The sequence below is a fragment of the Pezoporus flaviventris genome, unplaced genomic scaffold, assembly GCF_033815535.1.
Source record: "Pezoporus flaviventris isolate CSIRO_AGI_PZ_B2104156 unplaced genomic scaffold, CSIRO_AGI_Pfla_v1 ptg000079l, whole genome shotgun sequence".
In the NCBI taxonomy this organism is placed as follows: Eukaryota; Metazoa; Chordata; class Aves; order Psittaciformes; family Psittacidae; genus Pezoporus; species Pezoporus flaviventris.
Genome location: NW_026892627.1, coordinates 3,568,787 through 3,592,507, shown reverse-complemented (window position 1 = coordinate 3,592,507; position 23,721 = coordinate 3,568,787). Strand labels below are relative to the sequence as shown.

Here is a 23,721-nt window from a genome sequence, read left to right as displayed (position 1 = left end):
CCCTAACTGTTCTATGATTCTATGACAACTTACAGTCATTTAAATTTTTAACATCTGTAGTACCATGGCAGAAAAAATTCCCACACAGGCTATTACCATGTCATCTGAATTATAAGTGACTGACCATCTATGATTTTAGTATGATTTTCATCAGGTCTTTGCAGCTCCTTTTGTACTGTGTGCTTGTGCTGTATCCCATCAGCTGCTGTAGTCTTCTGCAGAAGAAGATACATTTCAATGCTGAATTAAAGAGTTTCCTTGCATGCAAACTGTATTCATGAAGGTCCTGAAAGCACATTGAGTTTCTGTGAAAATGTGTGAGTCAGGTGTCAGACAAACAGATATTCTTTTAAAGGTAATTTTGTGAAAATGCTCTTTTGTTCCTATTCCCATGGCATATTTCTGTGTCTGCCTGCCATATTTGCTGACAAAAGTAAGTCTTTATTGCTTCTTTAGATTGTTAGTCTTGCTGAGAAAAACACAGCAGTAAGAGTGAATTTGATTCTTGCTGGAAATAATGGCACAGTTGACTGGTTTCTAGGATCTTTATTTCTAGTGATGAAACACAGATTAAGATAGCACTAACTTTGAATCACTCTGCACTGGCAGTGACAACATTTCAGAGAAATCTTGAATTAACCACAGAATTTGCCTGTGTATTGTATTCTAGTGTCCAGTAAATTTCTGAAGAGAAAGAATTAAGGAATTACTTTGAAGATTTTTAGGACCAGATTCAGATATGCAGAAACTGCAAGTGCCTCTAGATTCTCTATGGTATTATTCTGACATGCGGCCTGCATAAGATCTATGGTCATCTGGGCTGGCAACTCAGCAACAGGGTGGTTGGAATTCCATAATCTTTAAGGTCCCTTCTAACCCAAACCTTTGTATGATTTTGTGCTTCTATGATTCTATGAATAGAGATGCTGGAGCAGGAACACACTGTGTGACGCTGGTTTTTCATCATCTGACAGGGCTATGAACTTGTGGAATGTACAAAACTTTTCCAGTAGAAGTGTGTATGGGAAGCAGTGCTTCAACCTGGCATCTGCTGCAGAGAAGCATGACAAGACTTCCTTTACTCACGCTGTGCTCACACTTTACTGGAGACAGTGGTCACACAGTTGGTCATTCGCATGAGAGTACAATGGTAGTCATCAAGCATCATACAGTATCCTTCTGTTTCTGCCTTGTTTCTATTCCATCCTTCACTCAGTCTCTCATTAGAGGTAGATTTAACAGGCTTAGAAGTAGCACAGCCCAGGAAGCGAACTGGTTGGACCTTATTTTCTGGGATATATGGGGCTTTTGTGAGCCTGAGCCTACTGTGAAGGTGGCATTGTTTGAACTTCCTCAGTTATCTTTCTCTAGTTTGATATGTGGTTGACGACAATAGCAGGGTTGAGGTTTTTGGTTTGTTTGGGGGTTCGTTTTTTGGTGGTTTTTTTTGGGGGGGGGGTGGGGGGACAGTTTGTTCAGTGAGGCAGCATGGAGTTGTTTTTCTCATGGAGCTTGAGATTTCTTGCCATTTGTTTCTTTATTTTTTATCTCAGCTATTGTCCTGAAGCTTACTTCCCAGTCAATGGACAAAAGTTGTCTTTTTGACGGAATGACTTCATCAGACGTATTTGAAATGTCTCCTTTCAGATAAGAGGCATTGTTCTCTAGGATTGCCTATTTCTGTCTATTCTTACAAAAAAAATTGGGGGCTATTTAAAAGTAGATGTTGGTAATTGGTCAGTTGAATCTCACTGTGGAAAGCAGATTTGCCAGCTGCTGCTTGCTTCATTAATGGGAAAGGGTGTCTGTACTTAAACCCCTTGCCACTTTACAAGAACCTCTACACCTCATCTTCTGACCCCTCACAATAATATGATACATCTCCATGCTATTCAAAGCAAGCCTCTCTCCATTTGAATTTATAGGAGGGGAATCCGAATTAGTCTCAAGCTTGAAGGTGGAATATGCTGCAGGGCCATTTGCCCTATTCTTCCTAGCTGGATATGCAAATATATTAATAAATGCACTAACCACCCTCCTATTCTTAAACCCCAGCATGCTCAATCTATCATCAGAAGTCTTCCCAATTATCTTAGCTACAAAAACCCTACTCCTTTCTTCAGGCTTCCTATGGATCCAAGCTCCTTACGCAGAATTCAGATATGACCAACTCATGCACCTCCTCTGAAAAAATTCTCCCACTAGCACTAGCACTGTACCTCTGACAGAGGTGGGAGAACAATAAATACAATGGGAAAAAGAAGGGTTTAGAGCAAATTCCAGTGGCTTTCCATTAATAACAGGAAGATTTTCTGTATACTGTTAAGAATCACTTCCTTTTCACCAGCGTATGGGCTTTTGGAGGAACATGCTGTATATTTTGTATATTTAGAATCACTCTTTTTGGTATCTGTTTGTATATAGAATCACTTGAAAAGTTCTAGTCATGAGTCAAGTGTTGTTAGACCAAGATTCAAGAGAGTCTTCTTAACCTGTTCCATACTGTGAAATGTATTTTTCATACGAGACTTTAGCAAGCACTGATATACTCACATAGGTGGCCAATCACTAAAATTGCTCAACTGTGCAATTTCAATTCTTGTTTCAGCTTATTCTGAGCTACATGCACTACTTCTTAATATACCTTGCAAACTTAAGCCAAGAAATTCATTGCAGGAAACTGCCTACGCAATAATACATGCAATTGAGTAAGTGTAATAATTTGGACCTCTGACAGGTTTTGCATATTGATTTTTCCTCAGCAAAATAAAACTGAAGAACAGTAAGTTAAATCATCTTCAGACAGATGAGCAAGTTACAGTACTATGACAAGTTATTAAACACCCCGTCTGCTAAGCAGTAGAAAAATATGTGTGTGTACACTCACCATTGCAAAAATGAGATAGTTCTGTTTCACTTACTTTCAAAAGCAGAAGTGCAAAGTAACTTACATGCATAATAACACCTTAAATATCAACCCCCCAAGCCCTTACTAAGCCCTGTTTTTTCAACAAAGTTCTCCATATTTCTGCTTCATTAGGCACTTAAGCTATGCTCTTTCTTTTGTTGGAAATTAGAATGGAGCAGTTCTTAATCTCTTCTGCAGGATGCTGAAGAGATTTAGAAAGTGGAGACATCCCTGCAGTACCTGCTGAACTTCATGGCCTCTTGGCCTCTTCCATTGCTGGAAGAGCAAGGCAGCATAAACTGTGTGTCCAATATTAACTGTTTTGTTTTTTTTCTTTTTTAATTCCTGGGCAAGGGAGGATGGGGGTGGGGAAAGGGAGATCCTTGGCTCTGCCCATGAGATGCCAGCCAGCACTGCTGACTCAGAATGTGCATGGTAATATGCTCTTGGCAAAAGAGAGAAAAATGTGCAATAGCTTCCCCAGATTCCTTCCATGGAATCGAAGGAACAGGAAAGGACAAAGAGAAAGATCATAGAAGGAACAGGAAAGGACAAAGAGAAAGATCTCTCAATTATTTCACACAGTTTTCCAAACTTTTGTAAGAGAGATGAAGCAAAGAAGAATTTCTCTTCTGTTTTGCTCTGGGGGTCATAAAACTTGATGTATTGAAACATTCATTCTAGAGAGAATAATATTGCTTGTTCTATTAGAAAAAAAATGAACTTGGTCTGTTCTGGTTGTTATGCTTCCAGTTTAAGATTTTGTTCTCTAATACGAATTTTGTGGTGCAGGAATACTTCAGCAATACCATGCTGAAGTCTAAAGGTGAAATTAATCTCATGTTACCTGTCTGAAAGCAGAATGTTTGATTAAAGTGGACATGTAGGCTCTTCCATGGCAAATTTAAAAAAAAAAAAAAAGGAAAGGAAAAGGAAGAAGTAAAAAAAGAGCATAAACTTGATTTGACCAGCCTATGTTTGGTAGATAATTTGTTTTTTTTCAGATACTTCAGAAATAGGATAATATACCTTCTTTCTTTTTGATGTGTGATCTGATTTTTCCTCATTTCATATCTACAGGAACAATGAATGTTAGAGCTCAATTCTAAACCAGCTTTTTCTTCTTTTTGTTTGTCTTCTAGTTTTTTTTTCTGTTTGTTTTGGTTTTGTTTGGTTTTTGGTAGGTTTTCTTTGGTTTTGTTTTGTTTTTATTGGGGTTTTTTGTTTGTTTGCTTTGGGTTTGGTTTTTTGTTTGTTTGTTTTTGTTGTGGTTTTTTGTTTGCTTTTGTTTTCAAATATTATTCCTGCAAGATAGTTGGAAAGGAATAGAATTTAGGAAACTTGCCAACCAGACTTCAGACTGATCTCACTTAAAATGGATGTCCTTTTTTTTTCGTCATTTCTGAATTTTGCTCTTGGATGCCATTAAGACTCATGATTTTGACAGCTTGATGAATACATAGCATCTTATAAATGATTTACAGATGAATCAAAGTAATTACCTGCCTCTTACACCATACTGTAAACATGTAGTTTAAAGCCACTTTCACTTTTAAGAGTTTTAAGCCTCAAGCCATAAGGACATATCCAAACAGACTCACCTCACAGGTAATAATATGTTTATAGCTACTACAAGATTGTTCTCTGAAAAGATTGCTAAGAAATCACACTTTTAAGGTTTCGATAAGCCTTAAACTAGCCACACCTTTTACCACAAGAAAAGCAGCAAACACCCAGCCGACTGTGGGAGGTTCTGTGGTCAGCACCAGGAACAGCTCTCGCCCTTCTCCGCTTGTAATTCTGCTGCCGTCAGCCTCCAACCTCAACACCCACTGGATTCAGCAGGCATTTTCAGTAGTGTTTCAGTAAAAAGAACCACACTGGGCTCTGTATTTAGAGGAAAATGGCTTCCTTGAGAAAAAATTGCATCACTGGATGTTAGACATCTAATTTATTGGCTAGATTACCTGGCTAGTCTCCCAAGACTCTTTGTACAGTTGATGGATACTGAGATTTACATTCAGTTTGCATATTAAAACACCTAAATTAAGGTGTTTTAGTATACAAGCTGAGTCTCACTCAAGGTATGTCCATAATCTTAAAGAGATTATTAACTGTCTATTTCACTTCCAAGTCCTGGATTTTCTCCTTCTCCATAATTCACACATACTATATTATTTTCTCTAGGGTTTGTTTGTCTGGGGGGTTGTTTGGTTTAGTTTTGCCTTTTCTTGGAGGGTGGTGATGGGTTGGTTTTGTTTTTTTTTTGGGGGGGGGAGGGGGGAGAGGAGGGTGGGTGGTTTTGAGATTGTTTGTTGATTGGGGTTTTTTTTTGAGTAAACCAAGTGGAAATCCTACCCAACTACTTTTGCCAGGCAAGGCACATGTCTGAAAGTAAACGATGCAGTTTTCACCCTTCAAGAGCAGAGATGGGTCTTGTGGATGAACACCTGCAGGTGCTCTTCTTATTGATTCCTCTCCTTTCCTTTCTGATTACTCTAAAAGCCATTTCAGACTTTCTGAATGCCTGCCTTTCTATAGCACGTTGAACTTTTGATAATCAAGCCATACATTTAATGCTTACGCAGTTGCTAGAATTGATTGTTTTCTTTCCTATACAGAAAACAAATAAAGGAAGTGCAATAAAACAATGCAACTAGAAATCACAACCAAAACAAAAGGCAAGGTTAGAATAATCCATAAGTGAGTGCCTGTCCAGGACCTGTGTGAAAAAAATTACTGGTCATAAAAGTCAATGCACAATGAAATGCTTTAGAAGAGAAAAACGATTATTAGAGTGTGTAAAAAGAGTGTGCCCAAATCCTGTGACAAGAAGAAAGCCAAACAATTCATTAAAATGTGCTAAAGGACTGTTGTATGTATTTTAAGAACATGCCTCGTCTTTGTTCAGATGATGTGAAAGTACTTGAATCTGCTCCAGGTTTTTGGTCATACAGCCAAGTGACTAATATAATTGCAACCCTTCTCTGCTAACCTGCAAACTGCTTAAAACAGAAACCATGTTATCATAATTGAATAAGCTAGAACAAAGTTAAATACAGCACCTCCAGTCAGTAGAACTATTTCATAATTGTCTTCATACAGGATATACCAGATTCACTGATTTGTTTTCCATTATTATTCTGGATTGAGAACTAATGAAGAAAAGTTCAAATGGTATGATTACTACACTTGATCATTCCTGTTCACATGAATAAGATTTCTCTCTAGGATTACAAATGGAGTGGGTTTTGTGTGCTTTCTAATTTTTCTTCTACATATGACCTAAGTTAATCTATGGACAAAGTAATCTATTTGAGAATATATGCAAATATATACCCATACTGTATACCTGTTACATCTCAGTTTTACAACATGGGTTAATTTTATATCTGCTAAGTATTACAACATCTGTTCACTGACAGAGTATCATGATTTTTTTTTTACCACCTTTATACGACACTTATGCTGTCACAGTTCATTGAAAGGCAAAAATTGTCAAATGACTGAAGCATGAAGAAGTTTCTGGAACTTTATAACTCAAGAGGGCAGAATTTTGCCCTGTAACATATTTTTCTCATCCTTTGTCCAGCCAATGAGAATGTCACAGACAATGAGAACTCCCAAATTTCCTTCTGGATATTTTAGTTATGATTTATTTTCTCTGGTTGCAGGGAATCATTTCTGTGACCTCCCCACATCCTTTTAGGCTTATTCTTTGGTTTCCCATAATTATTCTACATTCCAAGAGATGCGACCAGTAAAAGAATATTGATTAGACATATGCAAATTTTCATTGTTATTTATTACTTCAGATGGTAGTGTAATTGCCTGTCCACACACATTTTTGAGCAACACCACAGAGCATTTTCTCTTCCTTCTGTCTTTAACATTCTCTACTAAGAAGAGAGGGAGAAGGAATAATACACTTAATTCATTTTCATTTTTTCTGCAACCCATATCGAACTCTCTAAACCAATTAGTCTCTGACTTACAGCAGCTTCATACATGGGGAAACTTATTGACTTTATTGGAATTAACCCCTCATTTAAAGGAGTAAGCAAAAGGAAAATGAAGGTCTGCAGACACTTTTTTCCAAATATGGTTAAACCCCATATTCTTGCCAAAATATCACTTCTTGCAATGACTACTGCAATGGCTTTTATGGAGGCAGTGACTAAACCAGCAGTGTTGGAGGTTTGATGCATATTTCTGTATGTTACTAGTCTTCTAGCATAAATTGTCAAGTAGCGATGACAGCCTCAGCACTCTCTTACAACTACTTCCCATTTTTTCCTGTATCATTCCAGCCTTTAGAGAAAAAAAGACACATTCACCACACCTGTTTTGACGTAAAGGCAAACAAATGAGAAATATCTTGTCTCTAGCAGTTCATGTTTTTCCACATTAACACCAATGTAATGTTGGGCCTTCTTGTGTTAACTTCCTATGGTTTTCTGGATGTTTTCACCTAACATGTCATATATATCTAAATATTGGAAATATTTCTGACCTCTTCCGATGTCTCATATAATGTTTATGGGGTTTCGGTTTTTTGTACTTTACTGTCGACTGTATTTTGTAGCTTACATGACATAGAGTTGTGAGCAGTGTGTACACATTTACTTTTTCTGAATTAAATTAAATGGCCTCTGCTTGCTGATGATAGTGCTGGTCTGGGTGTGATGGCACTGGTGGTTCCTTCCCAGTCCACATTCTATTCCATTTCTTCCCCTTCTCGCTCTGCAAAAAATATCTTTCCAGAAAAAAAAAAAAAATAAAATCCCTCACAATGCATTTTCACTGACTTTAGATTGTAAACTGCCCAGATGAAGGCATAGGTCTTTATATATCTTTAATTTTGACATGAAGGCATCAAGTAGCTAGGAACTTGCTGGATAGTAATATAATTTCCTCTTTTCTCTTTCATTCTGACCAAAATTTTCCATCTGTATGCAAATCCTTGTGAGGTTGGATTGCATTTAATTTTAAGTGTTATTTTTTCTACCCTGAATACATCATGGGCAGCAAGAGTAGTTCAGTATGAGGCAAGCTTTGTTAAACTCTGACATTCTTATTTAATCACACCTTACTTAAAGATTTCTCCTTCGGTTACTCCAGACAGTTGAACAAAATACAGCTTCTGTTTTCCTGTTCAGGAGTATGAAATGCAAGGTGTTAACATGAGTCTTAAAAGAGTATGAACTGGCTTTTTATAATGTATCTATTTCCTTTGCTTCCTTCAGTAGTTCATAAGGTCTCATGGGCTCTAATAAGGAATTGCTTGACTCACCACCAGAACAGTTTCCAGGAGAGATTATGGAATTTGCACACTGGAAGAAATTACTTAATTCAGTCATTTCTCATTCTCAGAAGATTTGAAGGAGTAAAAAAGGAATAAATGCCTCTCAAGAGTATACACATTGGCGTCACTGTGTTTAGATCAGGAATAAATTTGGTCCAAGATCTGTTACAAGTTATCTTCTACTACAGATGTGTCTTTTCCACTAAGAGAACTCTATTTATAAACAGCACGAAAGTGAGAAAGTGGAAAGGACAGGGGTCTGAACATGAAAGGGCAGCTTCTTTATGAGTTCTGTCACAACTGTTGCTCCAGCAAGTATTTAGATTTCAGTGTCATCATTTATTTTGTTTTGCTTTGTTTTTTGTTTTCCAGCTGTACAAAAGGCAGAAAATATTCTTACCCCCAGAGCTACCATGAAATCTAAATTATGATAATTTGTAAATTCCTTTGAGGGAACTTAATAGATGTGTAGCAGAATTTAAGTTCCGAAATTATCAGCCATATAGACTTGAGGTCAGTTGCTATTTTCAGTTGTTTAATATCTCTATTTAAGAAACAAGTCAAAATTATTGACAAATGTTATTGACTAGGCAATTGTTGACCTCATGCTTTGTCTGAATCAGTTCCATTGAAAATCTGGTTCTATGTTGGGATTTTTCTTAGATTGAAGAGTATCCCCATACCCAGAGACTGTTTCAAAGTTTGTGTCCCATTTCAGTGCTGTGGAAAGATTCCTTACCTGCAGCCTTAGTTGAAATCCAACACTTACTTTGAGGCACATTAACATTTATGGGTAAAAATATAGATAACATTTTTATATTAGATAATATATTAGATAATATACATCACCACAACAAATTGTACACTTAGTTAATATTGTTAACTGAAACTATTCAAAACACAAAGACACAGGTGGTAGTGCTACATCCTGTTGTCCTCAGTCACTTTTAATGGATAGGTTGTGCCTATGAAAGGGAGCATCCATTCAGGTAGGATCTGACAGAGGAAGAGGAACCCATATTTCTGGTTCTTACTCCATTGCTTTATCTCAAACTTTGTCTTGAACTCTTCAAAATTTAGCCAGTATTTTTACTATGCTCTTCTCAGAAATGATGCTGAGCCCAGTCATGTAAGTCATGTAGCACCAGACTGAATGGCCTTTGAGCAATATGGTCTAGTGGAAGGTGTCCCTGCCCATGGCAAGGGGGTTGGAACTAAATGGTCTTAAAGGTCCCTTCCAACCCAAACCCTTATATGATTCTATGATCCTATGATTCTATGATATATGAAAAGCCTGCTAGACACTGGTGGAATAGTCTCCCTTTTCCTTTCTCTCTTAGCCTGGAGAATTAATACAAGATAGAGTTGATAAAAAAAAGTCCATGATCTTTTCCTGAGAGGGGAGGGAAGTCAATCAGAATGGTGTGGCAGTGGGGTAAAATGGTGACAGTCATTTTGTCTGCCACAAGCAATAAAAGAAGTGAGGGGTACCAGCTGCTGCTAGACAAGGCTGATTCCAACATTACCCCATGATATCACATAGCCCATGTCCTAAGTGATGCCAGATTATTTGCAGCTGGTAAGCGTGGCACTGGCTTGGCTTCTGGCAGCTTGTGTCATTCTGTTCTTCAGCAGTGTTGGAATAAAATCTCAGTTTCTTCTGTGTAATTTCACAGTTTCTCTGCCTTCAAAGCAGCAAAGCGGTGACTTTCTCACAGATGAATAATCGTTCTTTTCCACTACATTTAAAGAAAGTTTAAATAATCAAAACCTCTCAATTTCCCAGATTATTGGCTTTTTCTTCTTCTGCATAATTAGACAAATAAATGTTCCAAAGATTTTGCCAAACTGGTTTCCTTTTAAAACTCTCCAAAGCTCACCTAACGCAAATCGCATGGCAGCACTTAAAAGAATTCTGGAGATTTTCTTGGATGAGGTTTTCTGGACAGGTAAGAGTGCAAGAACAGCAATAAGTATCAATTTAGAATAAATGTTCTGTGGTTGTAAAGAATTAAGCAGCTTGAAAGAAGAAGAAAAGGTTTACACCTCTCTATAGGTAGCAGCTCCTGTCATTTAAAGACTGATCTTTATAATTCATAAAACGTTCAAGTACAAATAACAAGAATTTGGTATTAGCCTTCCTTTCTGAGGTGTGCTTCATGTGAGACTCAGAGAAGAAAATTTCATCCTCCTCAGGAGATTGGTTCTAATGGTTGAATTTTTTGTGAATGGGAAGATCTTCATTTTCTTTTCACTTCTGAGACATATCATGGTCAAACAGTGATTGTATGTGTATTTGCACCTATTTTTCCCCCACCAAACTAGTAGGAATAAGCAGAGAGTTCTAATTTATAGTTTATGTGGCTCAGTCATAAGGCGGTCAGAAGGTGAACCAAGGTGCCTGAGTGATCCAGAACATCCAAACAAAGTGAAATCCTCTCTGTTAAACTTTGGTAAAAAAGATTAGCTACCAGTTCTAAAATAATACAGTGTATGTTTGTCAGATGCAAAGTATATGCTCTTTTATTCCTTCCTATATTTCTATAAAAGTTATATATATCTTTTGAGAGTCAAAGCCTGGTATCTTCCTCTCATCTTTTCTAGTGTTATGGCATAAACCCCACCATTCCAATCAAAGAAAAACCTGTTTCTTTCACTTTTAGTTTTTAATATAATTTAGGATTAACTTGGTGTATAAGTGAAATATCTCAAATAATTTTTTCTAATGTTCTCTTTCAAAACTTAAGCTGATATTTTTAACAGTTTGAAACAGTGCTGCACTTAGTACATCTTAGATCTCTGAAAATGTCATCCCATAAAACAGTTTACTTTACTGATAATGAGGTAGCAGTAGAAAATGCTGTCATAGTTTATACAGGTATCATTATGTAAACAATGAATTCTAAATAGTCATAGTGTTGTGTAAGTTTATACCAGGCGCAGCGGCTTGCTAAAGAAAGGTAATGGAAAATACTAAGGTGGGCCATATGCTCCTAAGTTTGAGTACAGTTTATTTTTCTTCACATACAGCCCTAGCTGAATCACTTGTACTAAATGTGTGGAATTTCTCTACTCTAATTCCAACTGTTTTAAGCCTAAGATTAGGCTTCCTTTTGGTGCTTTTTCAAATCAGTGGAAGAAAATACGCATCTCCAGAGAATAATTTATCTTAGAAAACTTCTAGAAGTGCCCTCTGGTGGTGCCTGGTTTTCTTTCTGCACTGTAAAAGAAGTGTAGAACTTAGCTCAGACTTACATATATAATGTTTATACTGTTAAGATGAATAAATACCACATTAGACAATGCAGGGTGCATCTTGGTGCAGCAGTAGAAAAGTTGGATAGAGGAACAAATTCTTAGTGTCATAGCTGGTCTGGATGACATACAGTGAAAGAATAATTAGCCTTCGTTCAAATAATTAAAATACCTATTGGGAGCAGAACTGGGAAGGCAAAAGCCTTTCCTTTTTCTCTGCTCAGCTTTCCCTTTTACCCGATCTTTAATGCCTGCTTTGTATATAAGACATTTAAAGAAGGAATAACTTTTCTTTTTTCTTGTGCATGACCAAGTACTCTCTTTTCCAGCATAGAAAGTCTTTCTCTAGTATTTTTTTTTTTTACCCTTGCTGTTTTGTTTGGTTTTTTCCCCCCTTTTAGAACTTTGACATTTCAGTTGGTGTTTCTTTTCTACTCTTTTATGGCCTGGGCTTTAAGAGACTACTGGATCTGACAGTGTTATAAGTTTGCTGCTGTTGAAAAACCTAGAGAAAACCTAGAGAACCACTAATTCTGTAATAGGAGCTCCTACATGATACTATTACTTTGAAATGTCAATTACTTTTGAAAATCTAGGCCCCATACCCAGGTGTTGCTTCAGACTTTACTTTTTTTGGTGTTTACCAAGATTTATGAAAGAACAGAAAGCACCTGATATTCCCCCTCTCTCTGAAAGGTTTTATATGTATTATGCCCTTTTAAAGTTATTGTGCATTGCGTAATTCAGTTTAATATGCTGGCTTGTAACATTGAATTTCCTTTCATATTACTCTACTGAAGGCGATATGACCTTGAAGGTGATATTTTAAACTAATAAATGAGGAGAGGAACTGAAAACCAAACTGAATGCTGCAAGCTGAAAGGATGGATTTTCATCTCAAGCCTTTATTTCCATATATGAAAAATAACAGCATTCTAGCATTTATGTATTTACATTTTTTCTTAATTTCCCACAGAAACTGATTTTATGAAAATTCTTGTCTATTCCCTTTTGTCTGTGTATGAATCCGTAAATCCCTTTGTCCATAGTCCTTCCACTCCTTTTTTCACTCCCTCCCCTTCACCCAATAATTTTGAGTCCACTGAATAAAGTCAGCAACTTTTGACAGAGGTGCGCTGTCTCAAAGATGCAGACTCCTATGTGTTTTTTAATATGGTGTGCTGAGCACAAGAAAGATGTCAAATAGTCATTTCCATGGAGATGGGGAAAGGTAGAACTTACCTACTTTATTAAGAGGAGTGAGCAAGTTGAGCAGTGAATTTGTATACAGGGTCTCGCAATCAAAAAAAAAACAAGTCTGCTTTTTCACCTTCTCTTGCCAAAAAGTTAGCAGAGACAAGAAGGAGGCATTTTTCCCAAGGGCAGGATAAGGACATAGGAGGATGTTGTGGATTCTGCAAAAAGGATTTAAATACAGAGATTTTTATAAATGCATATATATATATATATATATATATATATATATATATATAAGGGTATTGCAGTAGAGACACCATAAGAAAACAGGACACAAATCTATAGAACAGTTTGTACATAGTCCTGGTGACATAGTGACTTTGTGTTTGTGGAAGATAGCAGGCTATGTAATCAGTGGATTTAAACTGAGGTCCACTCCTTGAATTTGGCAAACTTCAGCTATGGGGCCATCTAAAATCTGGGTTTATATCTAGCCACTATCAAAACTGACACTCTCAAGATAGCCTGAGACAGAGCAGAAAAAGATAAGGGACTGTAAGCAAGATCTTTATCTCTGCTATTCTGCCAGTAGTGCTTGCTTTTTTGTTTTCCCTCTTGGTGCTAGTCCAGACATCTCAGGTAAGAAGGGGGCCTTTCAGCTGCCAGGAGTATCAGGTTAGAGAGAAAGTGTTTTGCTCCAAGAGGATTAATTTGAACTGAGGGATGGGAGAAGTGCTGGGTATAATTTTAAGAAATGTATCAGAAGATTCTGCAATGATAAATCTCCATAGCTTCCCCCTTGTTATGAAAGAGCTGTTGTTTTTCAAAGAACAGGGGCAGAGTTGGGTCATACCTACTCCAGAAGTCCACATAAACTCTACATAGGGAATGCAAGCTTCAGCCATTCAATAAGAAACTCTTTAGGCTAAGCTGGTTCTTGGCCTTGTTCTGCTGAGTGTAGTCAGTGGAGAGATGGAAGTACACTTCACATGGTGATTCACCACCACTGTCACCTTAAAATGGGATTATGCCTATCTGGAAAGTCTCCTTCAGGAACTACAGAAAAAACTTTGCTTAGCTGAAGAGGGTAAAAATTAGGAAGAAAACTAACTCTATCCCAGCCAAAACCAGGACAATGGGTAAGTCTCAGCCATCTGAAAATAGACCAGTTCTGACTAATCCTGTAGTTCAATGACCACTTTGTTTGTCCTCAAAAGTCAGTGACAAGGAATAGGGGGTCCCAAAGATTCATCCATCCCACTGAAGAAGAGCTAACTAGCTGAATAATATGAAACACTCTTCTGCCCGTGCTACGAGAGCCTGAGTACTTATCCAAAACTAGATGCCAAGCTTCACATGACTTATGTTAGACAAGATGAATCTTACAATGTTTACCAAACACAAGTTTCAGTGCAGATATGGGAAGGGAGGGCAGAATTTGTCCTTTCTTCAAGGTGCCTTGTTTTTAAGACCATCCATCAAGAAGACCACCATATTTTTCTTTTTTTACTCTGGCCCACATGAAATCTTATTCTTTAAAAATGTAACTTGTTGTTACTAATTTCTAACATACTAAGAACAAGGAAAAATTGCCCACTCAAACCTTCACCTTGCTGCTTGCAGTATCTGAGCTACTTCTTTCAAAGGTAGCTTGGGCATTCCTAAGCCACACAGCAATGGAGACATACCGTCACTGCCAGAAGAGGACCCTGCTGTGCAGTTTCACACTCAAGTCACATTGATTTCCGTGGGCATATTTCACCCAGCAGGAGTTGCTGGCTGCATCATGGTTTGCAAATGTAAGGGATACTGAACACTGGCCTTTATTCTATTTAATATTTTGTCATCTATTTCTTTGCACTTCTAAATTATTTGTTCCAAGTATGCTTTTCCAGGCAGGATCAGGCAATATTCTCACTGACAGTGAATTCTTTCCATTCTCTCCCTCACCTCTTTTAGTAACTAAGGCAAATTACTTGACTCTCTGCTTCTTTCTTCCTCTCTTCCAATGTCAGCACATCAGTGCTTTCTAGCGCAATGAACTAATAATGGCTTTTTAAATGGGGCTATTTTTTAGCTCTGCATGGTATTACCACAAAAAACAACCACCTGGTATAACTGAATTTGAAACACAGTGCTATGAAATATTTATTCCGTGTCACTTTCCTGTATGCAGCATGAGGATTTTCTTGCATTTTTCTGGGTTGGTTTGCAGTATTACTATCCTAGCGTTTGGAAGACAACTGATGTTAAAATAATAATCAAAAATAAGAAATTTTTCCTTTTTGCTATCAAACCCATTAAATTTAAGCAAGCAAGGCTAGCAGGTGGTTCTCAGAAGATCTCATTAGCCATTTTGATTGTCTCTAACACCTCTTGTAAGTAAATTCCTCATTACCATGGATATTTACATATCCTTTATTTTTGTACAGAGCGCAACATAGCAGTGAACTATAAACCTATTACTACGTGTCTTCACATTTGCATGGTAAATATAGTTCCTACTGTGCGGACAGACGCTAGCTATCAAAGACAATAAAATCTAACAGTGCTTAATGTGATCTTGATTTCCATTTTTAGTACATTAACTGTATCCCAAAACTTTTCAAGCCCCAGCCTTTGAGCCTTTTGGAGACATTCTAGTGAATCACAGTACTTGTATAATGAGATCCTCATCTGGCAAAGGAAACAACCTGGCGTAGGAGTGAAAAAAAGAGGAGGAGGGAGAAATTTTAAAGATTTTTTTTTTTTTTTCCAGCTCTTGCAATGGTTGAATGAGCATTTTTCAGTAATATTGTATCTTTATGGATCTGTCAAAGCTGAAGGTTTTCTTACCTAACAGGGTTGGGAGTTTGCATGATTTTTGATGAATATTACATAATCTGATGCTGCATCATTGAATTTGTAAGAAAGATCACCAACTGCTTATCATATGCTGTGATTGTAACATTGTTTGACACTGACACAATTCTTCAAACACTGTATCACTCAAGAACTGCCCAACCAGCACACTTAGTAGTAGTTGGTTTAGATTTTTGTGAGAAAAGAGAGAACTTGATTCCCTGCCACCAAAGCTGATGGAGAAAATGCATCAGTTCCAATCCTGTGAACATACATTCTCCAGTGATGCAAATCTGCTACTATCCCCAAAGTTGATAAAGCCCACATTGTTTTTGGAAGTTGAACACCCATAACTCATTATACTGTACTTCTGCCAGTCTAAAAGTATGACACTTTGAAGTACTATCTGCTTTCACTGAAGATCTTATTTTGCTTGGCACATATTCAAAGAGAGCATATTAGCAGAAAACCCTTAGGAAATCATGGAGCTTGGGTCTTTTAACAGTTGATAAGATTATGTGTTTGATCTCAACAATAAATGCAAATAAGTAGTGGAGATATTTAGATTTAGTTTTTCTTTCTTTTCCTGCTGAGGTAGAAGATGGTTCCCATTTGAGATTCCTTCACTACATCATTTTTGTAAGCATTAGGAAATTTGAGAGATTGCTCTGAGTTTTTCTGTACACTGAATAAGTTTGGATAAGTCTTCTAGATTTATGAGCTAGTAAGATGGTGGTTTAGAGAATTATAAGAGGGTTTGCTTCTTTCCAGCCAGTCATAACTCTGACACAGTGATCAGAATAAAGCAGGAGCTGAGCTCCTTTGTTGTATTTACAGTAGTACGAGGCATGAATTTTTCCTAAGAGAAAACAACTCACATCCACAATGTCATCACCTCTTCTTTCAGCATGCATGTAACAGGAAGTTGGATCTTTACCATTCATATTTGTAGTTCAAAGCTTATTACCTCAAGTAAAAAGATTATCTGAAATCTCGGAACAGTTTTTAAAGGCCCGATTCTGTCTTTAGCTTATGCAAGTAATCACTAGAGGTTAAAACCATTCTTCTGAGATTGTGAGTTTATATTCTCTAGAGCAAAGACTTCAGTAAAGATAGTGAATGATGTTGTAGCAGTTCTTTAGTAAGGAATCACATTGCTAGTCCCAGTATTTTTTTTTTTTTTTTAAGAAAACAAACAGGAAAGAGATGAACTTCCCTCACACACCCAGGAAAAATGGCTGTAGGATGAAGCAGAATCTTTTTTTCAGTTTCCGGGCATCACCCTGAGTCAAATTCCAAAATGTACCAGTACCCAAACTTTGACAAGGATTACAGCCAGCAGAAATGTATAGAATTTAAATCAAAGATGTGATCCATAAATAAGAGAAGGTTTAACCCAGTACTACTGGATAGCAGATTTCATGCTCAAGGGAAAATTTGTTTCTGGTATATGCTGGAGTGATTTAGCTGAGACTGAGGAATGTCATCTCCTATAAGGGTAAAGTCTGTCCAGTATTGTGCCGTTCAACTACTGTTTTATGCTATTCCTATGAATGAAAATTATTTTGTTCCAGCGAAAGCTTACTAGAAAATGATACTGTTTATCATTCTAAACAAACATATTTTTTCATGGATAGAAAAAAGAACCAACTATAAAGTGCAATGGATTTCCACTATTAATGTATTTTATCCCTCCTTCCATAGGTTGCCCAGGAATGTGGGACAATATTACATGCTGGAAACCTGCAAGTGTGGGTGAAATAGTCTTTGTCAAGTGTCCTGCACTGTTCAGATTTATCATCTCTGAAGATGGTAAAGTATTTTCTCGTTGTTCTTTGCCTCTGCCTGGTAAAGCTGCAGGGCTAACATTAGTGTAAAACCTCACCTTAGATACTCACTATAGAGGGAAATCAAGCTTTACAGAGGTGTGTATTTAGGCTTTAGTTAAAAAATATACTGCAGAAAACCAGGATGTTTGCATATACGCTTGTGTGTCTGTGTGTGTGTGTGTGTGTGTGTGCAGGGGTGGGAAGGAACATGTGAAAAAAGCCTTCACAGACAATACAACATGAAAATATCACCAACGGTAATTTCTAAAGGGGATATTCTTCCCTTCCATCTCCACTGAAATCAGTGAGACCTGAAATTGTGCTTGGGTATTGGATAACTAATCCTCACAATTCAAACCTATTTTGGAAAGTAACTAAATCTCAGAGTTGGTTCTGTTCATGCCTAAGGAGAACATAGGCATGAGATGACCAATATGAGGAGCTCCTATGCTGGGAGTCAGTGGGAATTAAAGATTCTTGGAGAGATGCAAAAAATCTGTGCATTGGTGCACAGAAATGAGACATCACCATCCTTCTGCCCCTTGCAGCTGGCATCAGCAAATGAAAGATTAGAAATTTGGGCTGTTTCTGCTTCTAGCATGTATTGATGCCTAACAGATTTGTCCCTTGTCTTGCAAAAAATACTGCAGATGGTCAGGTAGGTTTTTGTGTTTTCTTTTCTCTCTTTCTCCTACCCTTTGAAGCTTGGACCAAAAGTCCCATGTGCTCACCATGCCTGGTATCTAAACCCTATTTGACTCCAGCTCCAATCCTTATAACAACCTAGCTGCTGCTCTCAAATGAGTTGTTACTAAAAGGAGAACCTACCTTAATAGTGGTAATACTATTTTACCTAATTATTAATATTACCTAGTGCTTTTTAGTGGGAAGAATCCCTGTGCAAGCTGCTATTTGCATACTAAAACCCCCTTGTCCTTCCTCAATTTTCTTAACCTTTGAAATGCATGAAAATATGTCAGGTAATGACACCGTGTGTAGACCAGAGGAAATAACTTAAGTTGTTTCCAGCAGCTACATGGAATGATCAGATGTTCTCTCAAAATTCTTTTTTTTTTTTCTCCCATGGTTTCATGAATTTATTTTCACAGGTGAATGACTGAAGGAGGCTAAGTTTTCCCATCAGTGTTAGCTAACAACAAGCCTTTGCTGATAATTAACAGTTTTGTCCATCTCCTCCCAGTACCCATCTAGGCTACTGCAGATCACTTAATTATCACTGCTCATTGAGGAACAAATTAATCAGTGTCCCCCAGGATCCTTTCTTCCCAAAGATTATTTTACCAATGAATTATTCATTTACAGTCTTGAATCCAAAATCCACCTTCTCTGCATTGCCACACACAGAGCACAATTTGTGGGAGACTGTTTCATACGCAGCTCCAGGAATGCTGAAATCCTCAGCTTTAAATACATCCATTTGAACTATCCAGACACTAAATCAAGTGAAAATGCTCTTTTGAAATGGAATTTAAGGGTAATCATCACCTCACCTAAACTGACTTATGTAAAACTTGAGGTTTTTCTCCATATGAGTCCTCTAGACTCCATCTGTAATCAGTGGAGAGTAAGAGACCCACAGAAGGCAATTCATGTTATTCTAACAGACCCAAGGTGAATCATACCTTGGAAATACTACCTCTCTTTATCCAGCAAGTACTAAGGGCAGTTCACTCAAACTAGGCACCTAATTTTTGAATGGGGAAAGATAAGTCCCTCTTTAAATTATCAGGTATAAAAACATAATTACTCCTGTAATTTTATGTGCTTTAATTATAGGCAATATAATTAAACATAATCTTTACTGCTCTAATACTAGTTCAGTATTGACTCGGTGTGTAAAATGCCACTTACTGAGCCATGTATGTTTAGGGATAATAGAAAAGACGGGACATCAGCGTCCAGTAGGGTTTGTATCTGACATGGGTAAGGAAATATTCTTCCCTCTTTAAAATGTTTTTTTCTTTTTTGGTTGGTTTTTTTTTTTTGGTTGTTTGGGATTTTTTTTTTCAGTTCTCCATGACTTATAATCAATTTTTGTTGATTACTTGTCATTCAGCCTTATTGTCAAACCAATTCTAGTGACTCTTTGCACAGGATATGCACTCAACCAAAAGTTTTCACTGTCTAGTTATCAGTGACGCTTTCAGCCTGCAGGCAAAGTACTTTTCTGTTATTTATTGTGCATCAGCAGATGGCTGATATATTATTATCTTCTGATATAACTGCAGGAGGCCTGTTGCTCAAGATAAGCCAAATTTCTATTAGGACCCCTCCTTTTCAGTGGCTTGTAATCTGCACCCCCTACATGCCCTCAAGCTGCATTGTGCTAACATATGATTACATAACACTTTTCTCTCTCTGCCTGGTTTGGATGCAATGCTCAGAGATATTGCTGGTTTGATACTATGGAGAGAAGTGTTGTGTTCATCTACAGCACAGGAAATGTTTCATTTGCCAACCTGTCAACACACTTCTGCCATAGACCTTTTAATTATTCTTTATTTCAGAGGATATTTCTGCTGCTTCTATTTATATCCAACACAAATATGTTAACTTTTCATTTTTAATGATGAAATTTATTTTCCCTGGTGCTGTCATTTCTGAAGTAACTAAGGCTAGGAGGGCTCTTGAGAAATCATAGAATCACAGAATAGTGTAGGTTGCAAGGGACCTTTAAAAATCATCTAGTCCAACCCCTTGCAATTGAGCAGGGGCACCTTCAGCTAGATAAAGTTGCTCAGAACCCTGTCCATCCTGACGTTAAATGTTTCCAGGGATGGAGCATCTACTACCTCCATGGGCAATCCATTCCAGTGTTTCACCACTCCCATTGTAAAATAATTCTTCCTTAAATCTGGCCTAAATCTACTGTCTCTTAGACTAAAACCATTACCCCTTGTCCTATCACTACACACCCTTTGAAAAAGTTTGTCCCCATCTTTCTTAAAAGCCCTCTTTAAGTGCTGAAAGGCTGCAATAAAGTCTCTCTGAAGCCTTCTCTTTTCCAGGCTGAACAGCCCCAACTCTTTTCAGCTTTTCCTCTTAGGAGAGGTGTTTCATCTCTGATCATTTTGGTGGCCCTCCTGTGGACCCACTGCCTCATGGCCATGTCTTCCCTGTGCTGAGGACTCCAGAGCTGGACATAGTACCCTAGGTGGCGTCCTACCAGAGCAGAGCAGAGGGGGACAATCATCTCTTTCAACCTTATGACCACACTTGTTTTAATGCCCAGGATACAGTTGGCATTTTGGACTGAAAGTGCACTTGATTCCACTGTCTGTGTCGTTGGTGAAGATATTGAAAAGTACTGGTCCCAGTATTGACCCCTAAGGGTCACCACTAGTCAGCAGCCTCCATCTGGACATTTAGCTGTTGACCACTACCTTCCAGATATGACCATTCAGCCAAGTCCTCAGCCACCAAGCAGTTCTTTCATCAAATACCTCTCCAATTTAGAGAGAAGGATGTTGTGGGGAGCCATGTCAAAGGCCTTACAGAAGTCCAGAGAGATGACATATCTAGCTCTTCCCCTGTCTACTTATGTAGTCACTCCACCATAGAAGGACACTAGGTTGGTCAAGCAAGACTTTCTTGGTAAGGCCTTGCTGGCTGTGTTGAATAAACTCCCAGTCCCCCATGTGTCTTAACATAGCTTCTAGGAGGATATGTTCCATGATCTTCCCAGACACAGAGGTGAGGCTGACAGGTTGGTAGATCCCAGGGTCCTCCTTTCTAGTCTTTTTACAAATGGGTGTGATACTGCCCTTTTTCCAGTCACCGGGGACTTTACCTGACCACCATGTCTTGTCAAATATCATGGAGAATGGCTTGGCAACTGCATCAGCCAGTTCCCTCAGGACTCTGGGATGCATCTCATCAGGTACCATAGACTAGTGGCTCCTCACGTGGTCTTCAACCTGATCTCTTACGGTGGGAGGGACTTTGCTCCTCCAGTCTCTGTCTTGCAGTCCATCCACTTGAGAGGTATGGGAGGAGAGGTTGCCAGTGAAGACTGAGGCAAAAATGTTGTTCAGGACCACAGGCTTTCACTCCTCCATTGTTACAAGTTTGCCAGTTATGCTCATCAAGGGGGTGCACTTTCTTTGACCTTCCTTTGCTGGCTGACATACCTGTAGAAACTCTTATTCTTTGCATCCCTTGCCAAGTTCAGCTCCAGCTGTTCCTTCGCCTTTCTGACCCCATCCCTCCACAACCAGGCAGCATCCCTATTCCCTTCCCAGGATACCTGTTCCTGCTTCCACTGTGTGTCCATTTCCTTCTTGCTCTTTAGTTTGACACAGACATGCCAGCCTCTTTCCACCTTTACCCGATTTCTTATGTTGGGATCACAAGCTCCTGTGCTCTGTGGAAAGTTTCCTTAAAGATCTGCTAGCACTTTTTACTCCCTTGTCCCTAATGGCAGTTTCACAGGAAGTCCTATTGACTAATTCCTTGAAGAGCTGGAATTTTGCTTTCCTAGACTTTCCACTCCTGATGTTACTCTTTGCCTGACCCGTATCCCTTAGGACTACAAGCTCCACTAGTGCGTGATCACTGCAGGCCAGCCTGCCTCCAATCTTGATGTCACTGATGTCAGCTAACCCATCTCCTTCACTGAAGATGAGGTTAACCTGATACAGTCTGTTCCAGTGTTTAACTAATCTGCTACCTGTTAAGAGGAAAGACTTTTATCCTTTTTTTTTTAATAAAAAGTAATTAGTTTTAGAAAAAGAATTTTAAAAAAAAGAAAAGCTCATAATGGGATGTGTATAAAATAACATTTTAAAATTATTTTCCTAGGGACTACAGACCTGTTCACATTCTGTACTTTAGATTTGACCTGTAGCAGTGTGATAGTATGACCCTAAGGGAGGAGTAGTCAGTCCAGTGTAAACATATGTACTGCTTTATTTATCTCCTTACAGGATCACTAACAAAAGGGACAGCTGTTACCTCTTGTAGTGATGGGTTTGAGGGGGTTTTGGACATCTGTTCAGTAGGAACAAAAGCAAGATTCATAATTCATTCGATAAACAAATAAACATTTAATCTGGAGTAGTTTGAAATCTCTACAGATCCAGCTGGATTTGCACCAGTGACCCCAAGGTGGAAATATCTATATCCACAATCACTCTCTTGGGTGAATCAGAAGGAGTTTTCACTATGATTGATGCTAATTCTCATTAGACAAGTATATCTGTTTCAATGAGGGCTTAATGAAAAAAGAATAATTTTATGATGGTTCTTAAAATAAAGGATTAATCGATAACTAAAATGTTTCTAAGACATGGCTAATCACATTTATGGATTGTTATAGTGTTTTCTGGCTGTTGCTATGTTTCTAGAATATATAACTAGGCTAGGCATTGATATTAATATTTATGAATAGCATATTCTTAATGCAGCAGCATTTTTGTATGTTCATAAATAATTTTTAAAAACAGTAGGAATAACTTCAAATTATACTTTTAAAAGATTTTCTGGTGAAGCACTGAAGCACCTGTAAGTATAGCTGCTTGTATAACAGCAGCCAAACCATATGATATGCTAATCTTAAAGAGGGGGTAGGGGTTAATTATCTCACTTGGCTTTAAATGTCTAAAAGTTATATGTGTAAGTCTGAACTGATCATATGGATTTCTGGTTCAGTAGATGGAAAGTAATAAGCACTTGTAGCTGTTTGATCTGACCTATCTCAAATGCTTATCTTGAGTTTAATTAAGTCACTGGAGGAGGCTGTTCGTTTTATGAATTTCAGAAAGGAATTTGGCTTCCTTGACTTGGTTGTCTGATTTCCATATGCATTAAAAGTGAAAAAGAAAAAAGAGAGTCTACAAAAAAAAAATTAAGCAAATAAAACAGTCACATGGAGAGATGCTTTGGCAAAAAACCAAAAACAAACTATGGATTTAGCTTAAATTACCAGCTGTTGCTGGTTTTAATTTGAAAATACACTCTAACCTTCACTTCAGTTGAACTGAGAACTAACATTTGAACTGCTGGCAACATCATACAGAAAGCCTAATGTTAAATAGCATGCTATGTGGTGGCTGACACTTCCTTGTAAAATTTCATTTCACTTCTCTGATCCTTCAAGATCACCAGAATTTTTCATTTCCTGCAGACTGTGAGCAAAAAGGTATTTTTTTAAATCACTCCACACGAGAAAAACATTAGTTCCTGAGTTTTTTCTAATCTAGTAGGTTAAGGTTTTACAGTGGCTTTTAATTTCTTTTCCTTTTCAACATTAATTTCTTTCATTGGTATCTATTAATTCAGTTCTATTTTCATCAGGAGCTGTAGCTTCCATGATGTTGCTGTTGTATATTATGCCTTCTCCAGTGGCTTTCCAGTACCACCTCTAG

General features: G+C 37.8%; 1 protein-coding gene across 12 annotated transcripts in view; it reads left to right on the top strand.

The window, feature by feature from the left end:
• Window positions 1-23,721, top strand: part of ADCYAP1R1 (ADCYAP receptor type I) — a 139,685-nt gene that overhangs the window by 62,377 nt on the left and 53,587 nt on the right. For 11 of the 12 annotated variants that reach the window (XM_061474381.1, XM_061474387.1, XM_061474394.1 and 8 more), the window contains one exon: window positions 17,211-17,318. In XM_061474381.1, coding sequence (XP_061330365.1) covers window positions 17,211-17,318 — 108 coding nt within the window. Of the gene's footprint in view, window positions 1-17,210; window positions 17,355-23,721 lie in introns of all 12 variants that reach the window. The other variant, XM_061474383.1, reaches the window with a different exon arrangement.